The sequence below is a fragment of the Saccostrea echinata genome, unplaced genomic scaffold, assembly GCF_033153115.1.
Source record: "Saccostrea echinata isolate AGI-Se365-2 ecotype Australia unplaced genomic scaffold, CSIRO_AGI_Sech_v1 ptg000003l, whole genome shotgun sequence".
Taxonomy (NCBI): Eukaryota; Metazoa; Mollusca; class Bivalvia; order Ostreida; family Ostreidae; genus Saccostrea; species Saccostrea echinata.
The window spans coordinates 11,105,741-11,117,767 of NW_026889752.1; the positions used below are offsets into that span (position 1 = coordinate 11,105,741).

Here is a 12,027-nt window from a genome sequence, read left to right on the forward strand (position 1 = left end):
ATTGAACAAGAGGCCCAAGGGCCTTAACGGTCACCTGAGTATGATACAACAATTTAAAGGATGCATAGAGTATAAAATGAACTGAAAGGTGAAGCTTTGTTCCCCAAAAGCAAGAAAAATAGGGTGATCATGATCAACAAAATAATTGGTCTTAATATTCATTAACAGTTCATAATTAAGGTTCTAATCTGTTCCCAATTTCATTTCATAACCTTCGATAAGATATGAAAGTGTTCTCTCCACTTGACTCGCCGCTAGGTGACGCTATAAATAGCCATATAAAAAGTCTCCCTATAGAAATTTACTCATTCTTCGATTTGGCTCGTGAGCGACACTTACCTGGAATTGTTACGGTCCACTACACTTCGTGGTGTCCGTGTTCATCTGTTTTTTACGTTTTTCCCTCGACCTTGGTTTTATGAGGAAACTTTCGGATGTATTGAGCATACCAGACAGTTCCATGTCCTTCTCAAACTGGTCGAGAGAGCAGACTAGGCGTTCTAGGTCGAGTTCGCCGGCGAATTCAAGAGAACACGTTTCTCGACATGGTCGCCATTTTGATAAAGGTGAAACCCCTAGTAGTGGGCACACCAAAGCTCAAACTCACAGTAAGAGTAGAGCGAAGAAAAGGAGACACTCTAGTTCGAGTTCTGGCTCCAGTTCAGATTCTTCAAGTTCTGACGGTTCTAGGAGTAGCAGTGATTCTAGAGCTTCTTCTCGTAAGTCACAGAAGTCGGGTTCGGAATTCATTAATTCCAACACCGGAAGTAGAGAAAACGAAAGTAGCACCTCAAAACCAAAAAGAAGTGTAACGTCAGAAACGATTGAAGTTTACGAAAGATTTGACATTAATAACGATGTAAAAGGAGAAAAATTTGACAATGGGTTGGAACAGTTTTGTCAGCCATTCTTTACTAAATATTTCAGTGACGAAACCCTGAAAACTAAGATCTTGGACAAGTATCCAATACCCGATGCAGGTGATCTTTTCAAAGTGAAAAAATTAGATTCTTTTATCAGTCCTTTACTGGAAAAGAAAAACAAACAGTTTGATAAAGGAGCTGACAAAGGGGCACAAAATATTCAGTCGAGAATTTACAAAACCTTGGGGCCTCTTTCTAAGTTGTGGGGCATTCTAGAAGATCTGCGTACTGCCTCTGGGGAGTCTCATGAAGTTGATAACGTTGACGTGACCCACATGTGTTCTTTGCTAGAACAGTCTGTTTGTTTGATTGGCCAAGCAAGTGTAGCAGTTGATCACCATCGCAGAGTCAATGCGACGGTGAAAATTACAGGAGATTACAAGAAGGCTAAGGCCATTTTGGATGAAAATGCTGAAGCTTTAGAAACAAGCGGGAGTAAACTGTTTGGTGATAAATTTATAAAGATCTTAAAAAAGACAGGGAAAAGAAGAAAAGAGGCTAACGAGGTAGTTGATGCTTTTCAGCCAGAGAAAAAGAAAAGAAAGAAGTCAACTTTTTACAATCGACCTTCTACTTCCTATACCAGTTACGGGAATAAGCAAAGGTTCAGACAGCCCTTTCAAGATGGGCCCTCCGCCAGATTTTCGGAGGGCCAAAGATACAGGTTCAACAGACCTAACCAGAGTTACAGAAAGAAGTCGGACAGGTATGGACAATATACCTCAAAATTTAGAAAGGGAAAGAACTCTTACTTATGCAGAAGAAGCGTTAAGCTCATTTTCTGTAGTAGTTCTAAAAAAATCGGAAATTTTTCCAGAAATTCTGGGTTTAAATCTACAGTTGGTAGATCAAGAAAATGTAATCCCTGTTGGGGGGAGGCTAAAGTATTTCATAAACAATTGGCAAAGAATAACAAAAGATCTAACAATTCTAAGAACAGTTCAGGGAGTTTCTTTAGATTGGATAAGTCATCCAGCTCAAGAAAAAATTCCTCATCCCCCCGTTTTAAGCTCAGAACAAGACAACATTCTTCAAGAAGAAATAACAAGTTTGCTACAGAAAGATGCAGTAGTAAGAGTTACTTCCCATCAATATCAATTTGTCAGCAACATGTTTACAGTCCCAAAGAAAGACGGGGGACATCGACCCATAATAAATCTAAAACCATTAAACAGATTCCTTCTTTATCAACATTTCAAGATGGAAGGTCTGTTCATGGTTCAAGATTTAATGGAAAGGGGTTTTTACATGTGCAAAATAGATCTGAAAGATGCATATCTGACAGTCCCAATCAATCAAAGGGATCAAAAGTTTTTGAGATTTCTATGGAGAGGGGAGATGTTTCAGTTCCAGACACTTCCATTCGGTCTGGCCTCTGCTCCAAGAATATTCACAAAACTTTTAAAACCAGTAGTAGGTCTTCTAAGAAGGTTAGGAATAAAACTCATAATCTTCTTAGACGACATACTTATTCTAGCCAGAAACAGAGAGAAATTGGTTCAAAGTCGAAATACAACACTGTATCTCTTACAGATGCTTGGTTTCATGATAAACTGGAAAAAATCTATATTAGACGCAGTCCAAGAAATTTCTTTTTTGGGGTTCGAAATAAGCTCCGTAAATATGCTCTTCAGATTACCAGAAGAAAAAGTGCAAAAAATAAAAGAAAACTGTACACAAGTTCTGAAAAAAGAAAGTCTGTCTGTCAGGGAAATGTCCCAGTTGATAGGAAAATTAATTTCAACAATGCAGGCAATAATTCCAGCAAAATTACAATGTCGATGCATGCAAATGACTCAGATCAAGGGGTTACTAGAAAACAAACATTACGAAGCAATGATTCCTATATCAAGTGGGGTAAAAACAGAACTAAGATGGTGGATAGATCAGTTAGAAATTTCAAATGGGAAATCAATCATTGCTTCAAATCCCTCAATGATTCTCACATCAGATGCCTCAGACCTAGGAATGGGGGCCACATACGAAACTCAAAGCACAGGAGGGTTTTGGTCCCCAGTAGAGAAATCCTATCACATAAATGCAAAAGAACTCCTGGCAGCTTTTTTGGCAGTTCAATCATTTGCAAAATCAAAAAGAAATATTCAAATTTTAATAAAAATAGACAATATAACAGCTGTAGCACACATAAACAGATTGAGCGGAACAAAATCTGCATTACTAAATCATCTGGTAAAACAAATATGGGATTGGTGTCAAGTAAATCAAATCTCCCTAGTAGTAGCAGAATTTATTCCCGGATCTCTGAACACAAAAGCAGACTGGGAGTCAAGAAATCAGCAAGATTCAGGGGATTGGATGTTAGACAAACCAATTTTCAATCAAATTATGAATCTTCTAGGGTGGTGCAAAGTAGACCTTTTTGCCTCTCGTCTAAACCATCAACTTCCTCAATATTACAGTTGGAAAGCAGACCCAGGGGCCAGGGGGATCAATGCTTTTCTACATTCTTGAAAGGGAATGAAAGCTTACATATTTCCCCCCTTCAGTCAGATAAGCAAATGTTTAGGGAAGATAAGGGAGGAACAGATAGAATCAGTAGTACTGATAGCACCAGTTTGGCAAGCTCAACCCTGGTATCCTCTTCTGTTAGAAATGTTAATTCACAACCCAGTCCTTCTTCCACCATATCCCAAACTGTTAACATCTCCAACAGGCTTACCTCATCCTCTCACATCAGACAAATCCCTTCATCTAGCCGCATGGATGGTTTCGGGGAACACATACAAACAAGGTCTCTTTCTAGAGAAGCTGCCTCTTTACACTCCCAAGCATGGAGACCAGGAACTAGAGCAGCTTACAAAAGTGCCTGGGGAAAGTGGGTTGGCTGGTGTGGTTCAAAATCATTTGATCCAATTCACTCCCCTCTGGAACCTATTCTAGAGTTTTTAACTGTTTTGTACAATGAGAACAAACAGTACAGGACAATTAATACCTACAGATCTGCAATTTCCAAAAACCATGCCCTTGTAGAGGGTCAACGTGTAGGACAACATCCTTTAATTGTTACTCATATGAGAGCTATTTTCAATATGAGAACCCCAAAACCAAGATATCAAGAATCTTGGGATGTAGACATTTTACTCAAGTTTATTGATAACTTAGGTAATAACAGAAGCCTTTGTCTGAAAAAGTTATCGTGTAAATTAGTGGCATTACTTGCTCTGACCTCGGCTGGCAGAGCCTCAGAACTTAACCAGTTGAATGTGAATTTCATGATAGATTCTGGTGACTGCATTTCATTTAAATTGTCTAAACCTACAAAGACTTGCAAGCCAGGGAATCCTTTACATTCTATTGTATTCACTGCTTTTGAGACAAACACTTTATGTGTGGTAGAATGTATTAGATCTTATATAGAAAGAACAGTTGATTTTAGACATGTTTCAGACAACATAGACAGATCCTGGTTGTTACTGAGTTATGTAAAAGCACATCACCCAGTGACAACTAGTTCTATTTCTAGATGGTTAAAAACCATAATGGCTGAAGCTGGTATTAACACTGACCAGTTTAAAGCTCATTCCACTAGGTCAGCTTCAGTATCAAAAGCTTATTTGGCAGGAGTTTCTGTTTCTGAAATTATGCAACAAGCTCATTGGGCTAAGGAGAGTACCTTTGCCAGGTTTTATTGTAAACCAGTACACAAGTCGAGCTTTCAAAATTCAGTATTGAAAAGGTAATAATAAGGGCTTTAAAAGAACACTAAGTATCTTATCGAAGGTTATGAAATGAAATTGTAGATTTCATAAGCACACGTAGTGTGTGCAATGGAATCCTAATTTCATGAATAACCTGAGATAAGATATGAAAGTGTTCCCACCCACCCTTCCCGTTACCTTTTGATTTTGTATTGCATTGGTTATATCACTGTCTGATATTAACTCATCACTGTCTGATATTTTTCAGATCATAAGAAGACTGGACAATTATAAAGAAAGAAGAGATTTCTTTGTTGAATATAATTGTGATTTGAATAAATCAATCTAAGAGTTTACTTCATTTTAGTTTTTCCTTACAATGTAAGGTTTACGTTGTACTCCCTCACCAATTCGAAGAATGAGTAAATTTCTATAGGGAGACTTTTTATATGGCTATTTATAGCGTCACCTAGCGGCGAGTCAAGCGGAGAGAACACTTTCATATCTTATCTCAGGTTATTCATGAAATTAGGATTCCATTGCACACACTACGTGTGCTTATGAAATCTACAATTTATCACTATCACCATACAGTATATTAACAAATTATCAATGCTTCTGTACTATTTTAATCCTTTGTTGAAATCTCTTACATTGGCCTCTCTTGGTCTTTGATGAATATTTAATAAGACAAGTTATTTTTGTCTCATTTCTATTTATCTACTACTTACAAGTCTATCTGATCATTAAAACTATGAAAGTACTTTTTGTATTATACAATAAAAGTTTTTGCATAATTCTCTTATTCTATTTACCTTTCAAGTACATTATTTACAGTGATAAATTATCAAAAGTAAATGGCAAAGGGGAATAACTCCTCTCAGTAGAATACAAACTAATAGAGCCCTGGCCTGGACCAGAACACTTGACCAAATGGTCCAGATGTTCAAAAATCTGGTAAAAATTCCCTTCCTTATAAAAACTTTTACTCTGTTTGCCTCAGATATGCCCAGGTGTGGAGAAGATTTTTAAATAAATAATGCATTTTTACTACAGATTTACTATATTATCAATAGAGCCCCCAACCCCAACCCCCCACCCCCATCCCCGAAACACCAGAGCTTCTGACCCTGGGACCATATGTTTGCTCATCATAACTAATCACTTTGATTATCTGCTTAACACTAAGGAGCAAACAAGATTATTTAATAGAATTAATGCATTTTCACTAAATTATCAAGAGCCCACCCCTCACACCAGCACATCTGACCCAGGGGTCATGAAATTCACTACTCTGGAAGAAGCACACTTGCTCATCATAACTATACACTTAGCTTCTTTGCTTTTTAAACCAGAAGAAGAAAAGAATATTTTCAAAGAAATTTTGCTTTTTCACTTTATAATCAATAAAAGCCAGAACTCCTGTCCCTGGGGCCATGAATTTCAAAATTTTGGAAGAGGCATTCTTGCTTATCATAACACTGTACTTAGTTTGTTTAAATAATACCCAGGTGCAGAGAAAAAGATTTTTAAAGAATTAAAACATTTTCACTTTATAATCAATAGAGCCCCGTACTAACACCAGAACCCCTGATCCATGGGCCACGAATTTCACAATTTTGAAAGAGGTATCCTTGATTATCATAACTATGCATATAATGTGTTTCAATAATACCTAGGAGTAGAGAAGAAGATTTTCAATGAATTAATGCATTTTCACTATATAATCAATAGAGCCCAACCCTAACACCAGAACCCCTGACCCAGGGGCCATGAAATTCACAATTTTGAAAGAGGCACTCTTGCTCATCATAACTATGTACTTAGGTACTGAATTTAATACCCAGGAGCAGAGAAGAAGATTTCCAAAGACTTAATGCATTTTCACTATATAATCAATAGAGTCCCGCCATAACACCAGAAACCCTGACCCAGGGGCCATGAAATTCACAATTTCGGAAGAGGCACTCTTGCTCATCATAACTATGTACTTAGTTAGTTTATTTAATACCCAAGAGCAGAGAAGAAGATTTTCAATGAATTAATGCATTTTCACTATATAATCAATAGAGCCCCACCCTAACACCAGAAACCCTCACCCAGGGGCCATGAAATTCACAATTTTGGAAGAGGCACTCTTGTCATCCTAACTATGTACTTAGTTAGTTTATTTAATACCCAGGAGCAGAGAAGAAGATTTTCAATGAATTGATGCATTTTCACTATATAATCAATAGAGCCCCACCTTAACACCAGAATCCCTGCCCCTGGGGCCATGAATTTCACAATTTTGGAAGAGGCACTCTTACTCATCATAACTATATACTTAGTTAGTTTATTTAATACCCAGGAGCAGAGAAGAAGATTTCCAATGAATTGATGCATTTTCACTATATAATCAATAGAGCCCCACCTTAACACCAGAATCCCTGCCCCTGGGGCCATGAATTTCACAATTTTGGAAGAGGCACTCTTACTCATCATAACTATATACTTAGTTAATTTAATACCCAAGAGCAGAGAAGAAGATTTTCAATGAATTAATGCATTTTCACTATATAATCAATAGAGCCCCACCTTAACACCAGAATCCCTGCCCCTGGGGCCATGAATTTCACAATTTTGGAAGAGGCACTCTTGCTCATCATAACTATGTACTTAGTTAGTTTATTTAATACCCAGGAGCAGAGAAGAAGATTTTCAATGAATTGATGCATTTTCACTATATAATCCATAGAGCCCCACCTTAACACCAGAATCCCTGCCCCTGGGGTCATGAATTTCACAATTTTGGAAGAGGCACTCTTACTCATCATAACTATATACTTAGTTAGTTTATTTAATACCCAAGAGCAGAGAAGAAGATTTTCAAAGAAATAATTCACCTTCACTATAGGATCTATATAGCCCCGCCCTAGCACAAGAACTCCTGTCCCTGGGGCCATGAATTTCAAAATTTTGGAAGAGGCATCCTTGCTTATCATAACACTGTACTTAGTTTGTTTAAATAATACCCAGGTGCAGAGAAAAAGATTTTTAAAGAATTAAAACATTTTCACTTTATAATCAATAGAGCCCCGTACTAACACCAGAACCCCTGATCCATGGGCCACGAATTTCACAATTTTGAAAGAGGTATCCTTGATTATCATAACTATGCATATAATGTGTTTCAATAATACCTAGGAGTAGAGAAGAAGATTTTCAAAGAATTAATGCACTTTCACTATATAATCAATAGAGCCCAACCCTAACACCAGAACCCCTGACCCAGGGGCCATGAAATTCACAATTTTGAAAGAGGCACTCTTGCTCATCATAACTATGTACTTAGGTACTGAATTTAATACCCAGGAGCAGAGAAGAAGATTTCCAAAGACTTAATGCATTTTCACTATATAATCAATAGAGTCCCGCCGTAACACCAGAACCCCTGACCCAAGGGCCATGAAATTCACAATTTTGGAAGAGGCACTCTTGCTCATCATAACTATGTACTTAGTTAGTTTATTTAATACCCAAGAGCAGAGAAGAAGATTTTCAATGAATTAATGCATTTTCACTATATAATCAATAGAGCCCCACCCTAACACCAGAAACCCTCACCCAGGGGCCATGAAATTCACAATTTTGGAAGAGGCACTCTTGTCATCCTAACTATGTACTTAGTTAGTTTATTTAATACCCAGGAGCAGAGAAGAAGATTTTCAATGAATTGATGCATTTTCACTATATAATCAATAGAGCCCCACCTTAACACCAGAATCCCTGCCCCTGGGGCCATGAATTTCACAATTTTGGAAGAGGCACTCTTGCTCATCATAACTATGTACTTAGTTAGTTTATTTAATACCCAGGAGCAGAGAAGAAGATTTTCAATGAATTGATGCATTTTCACTATATAATCAATAGAGCCCCACCTTAACACCAGAATCCCTGACCCAAGGGCCATGAATTTCACAATTTTGGAAGAGGCACTCTTACTCATCATAACTATATACTTAGTTTATTTAATACCCAGGAGCAGAGAAGAAGATTTTCAATGAATTAATGCATTTTCACTATATAATCAATAGAGCCCCACCCTAACACCAGAACCCCTGCCCCTGGGGCCCAGGGGGGCAGGGACCATGAAATTCACAGTTTTTGTTCCCCTTCACCCATAGATGCTATATGCCAAATTTAGTTGAAATTGGTTGAGCAGTTTCAGAGAAGAAGCTAAAAATGTTCAAATGTTAACACACATTGCACGACGCACGTCGCACGCCGACGGACAAAAACGGATAGATATATAAAGAAGAATAAGCAACAGCAACTGCTAAATATCCAACAACCTGTAAATAGTATCCTTGTACATGTACATGTATTTACATAGGGCAGTAAAAACATCATATCTATAATGACTCAATTAAATGTATATTTAAAGAAGAATGAAGCATGTGTTTTCTAAAATGCCAGTCTTCAGTGAATGCAAATATCACCCAGGCTTGACCTTAACTTCAAAACAAACATCAGTTGCAGACAAAGGTGTTAATTAATCTTAAAGTGACAGAAACACAACCCTCTAAGATTTTCTGCAACCAGCAAGATAATTAATCCCAGGGGATTAATTATACTGCTCTCTCAACCTTTTCCTCTAAATTTACAACAAGAACTTTTTCAGCAACGATAGAATGAGGTTATTATCTGTAGGGGTGAAACGATACACCTCCTTCACGGTTCGATACGTATTGTATAATTTTGTCTCGGTTCGGTTATTTTCGATACGATACATTTTGATAGAAGGAAACAAATTCAACGTTGTTTTATGCTTTCTTTTTCTAAATCTAGTCACATATTTTACGAATTTTATTTGCAAATTTACTAGAAGAAATTGATTAAAATTGTTTGACTGTCAAAAATTATTTTACAAGCTATCAGTCATCAAACATTTACGTTTTCTATACTTATTTATACTGAGTAACGTGTTATACCTTATGCCAAACCCGACTGAATAACGATCCCGACCGAAAAATGAACCGAACCGAAAATTAGAGATTTTGCACCGTGTATCAAACCGAGAAAAAATACCGCGGTGCATCGATACCGCGGTGAACCGTTTCACTCCTAATTATCTGATTACCTCTTAAAATAAATAGTACAGGTAACTCTCAATACCTCGAAGTCTGCGGGACCGAGGAAAAACTTCGAGAGATCAAGAGTTCGAGTTTTCAAGAGTCCGGAATTTTCCTGGTTGGTTGACAGCTTTTAAAACTAGTCTTACCGGATGCAATGATTCCATGTAGTACTTGGTTTTTATAAAAAAAAAAACGATGTTTTTTCGTATTTTAGGTGAATATTTTATTAAACTGAGTGGAGCAAAAAAATTATATCGTCATTTCAAGCATATTTATTCATTTTATGTAATACGAACATCAAACTACGCATTTGTAAAATGAAAACGACATTCTACAGCGTCGTACATAGCATTGACTTTTTGTACATGTTGACACCAAACATGATCTGTAAGTATTTGTCCTGCAGTAGTCATAATATTGAGATTGAGGTTATGCAGAGTTTCCGACTTTACATTTTTTATCTAACTTTTAACTGACTTGAAATAAAAATTAAATTAGTGTCTTGTTTTGTAATCAATTTCTACTTTTCGCAGCATCTCTAAATTATCGTAAGACAGTCGATCTTAATTATTTTTAAAGCAGATAGGCAAAATATGATTTATTATAAATCAATTATCACCTTGCAGTATTAGTGTCACCTGAAAAAAAAAAAACACCCCGTTCCTTGAGTACCGCATCCTCTGCCTGGGACCATTTAAATGTCCAGATAAAGGTGTTAATTATGCAACCTTGTGTACACATAACCACTTCGAGGTATTGAGGGTAAATTAGAAAATACATAGAGGGACTGCATTTTGACTTCAAGGGATCAAGGGTTTCGAGAGATCAAGAGTTCGAGAAATCAAGAATAAATTTGCTTAGTTATATAGGGGAAAAACTCGGGACCGGAGGCTCACTTCGAGCGATCAAGAACTTCGAGAGATCAAAGTTCGAACCATCAAGAGTTACCTGTATTCTTGAATTTACATAAGGCAGAAAAAAGAAAGAAAAAAGAAAATAATTATAAAAAAGATATCTTTATCTATATCTTGTTTTTAAGAATTCAATAAAATCATAAATAATTCATTGTGCATTTTACCAAAATACAGTATGAACATTATTTAAATCGACATATCAGAGAATGTAAACTTCATTCAGAATTGACCTTAACTTCAAAACAAACTTCATTTGCAGACAGAGGTGTTAATTAATCTCAATGTGACAGATAAAGATAAATGCTTTGGATTTTCTTCAAGAGAAAAGTTAATTAATCCCAAGAGACTCATTGCAGCCTTTCATAGTTTACAATAGGAACATTCTCAGCAGTTATCTCTCTTTGCCGATTCACTCTTATATAAAGTTAAGGAATCTACCCCACCACTCCAGCTCCAAACCGGATGACACAGACAACCAAACTTAGCATCAAAATATGTCTTACTGCCTATTCAACCAACATACCAAATTTGAACTTAACTGGTCAACCCTAAAAAAAGTTATTAGAAAAAAACAGAAAATTTGTGGACGGAAGAATAACAGACGGACAGATAGACAGACAGACAGACGGACAGACAGACAGAGTGATTACTGTAGGGCACCCGCAAATCCTTGCGGGGCCCTAATTAAAAACACTGCTGTGATGTCATGCCATTGTTCTTGCAGTCTAAAAATTTACCTGTAGCCGTCTGATAATAATAATTAGCAGTCCAATAATATATTATCGGATAGCAGTGATAACAAAATCAGACAGTATATAAAAAACAACATGGAAAGTGAAATCAAAGTTTAATATGTCCAGAAACAAAAAAAATTGGGGAATAAAACAAATTCAGGGAAAACAAACGCAAGGCAATGAAAATGCTACAAAATAGCAAATCCATGAAAATAACCAGAAGTCTCTGATGAGACTGTAGCTCTACTGGTCTGTTTGTATAACAAAAGAAAAGTAGCACTTGGATTTGAAACATTGCAACATGCAACAATAAATAGAATTATGTATCTTAATGTAGTCTACTTTTGTGACAAGTTATATTGAAATCAAATGAAAACTAGGAGTAGTAGCGTTTTGAAAGTATTTCACGGAAATTTCTATTTTTAGTACCGGAAACCATGACAACACCATTCACCCAAATAAAAAAAACAGAAATACATATTATGTATCGTAGTGTATTCTAACTGTGTGCCAAATTAGATTGAAATCAGACCAAAATTGTAGGAGGAGTAACGTTTTAAAGGAATTTCACAGAAATTTCTATTTTAAGTAACCATGGCAACACTGTTCATCGAATTCAAAAACCAATGCAATAAATTATGTATCTTAGTATAGTCTTCTTGTATGCCTAATTATATTAG

General features: G+C 36.5%; 2 protein-coding genes across 3 annotated transcripts in view; one reads left to right on the forward strand and one right to left on the reverse strand.

Moving 5' to 3' along the window:
• The window catches only part of LOC133178574 (uncharacterized), a 50,340-nt gene that overhangs the window by 18,625 nt on the left and 19,688 nt on the right, over window positions 1-12,027 (reverse strand). The window lies entirely within an intron of this gene.
• On the forward strand, window positions 419-4,938 carry LOC133178875 (uncharacterized). Its single transcript, XM_061313543.1, has 2 exons — window positions 419-1,629; window positions 4,851-4,938. The coding sequence occupies exons 1-2, from the start codon at window positions 419-421 to the stop codon at window positions 4,855-4,857; spliced, it is 1,218 nt and encodes a 405-aa protein (XP_061169527.1). The 3' UTR covers window positions 4,858-4,938.

What these genes read in the sequence shown, in the direction of transcription:
- LOC133178875 (XM_061313543.1), top strand. Translation starts at nt 419, where the DNA reads ATGAGGAAACTTTCGGATGTATTGAGCATACCAGACAGTTCCATGTCC.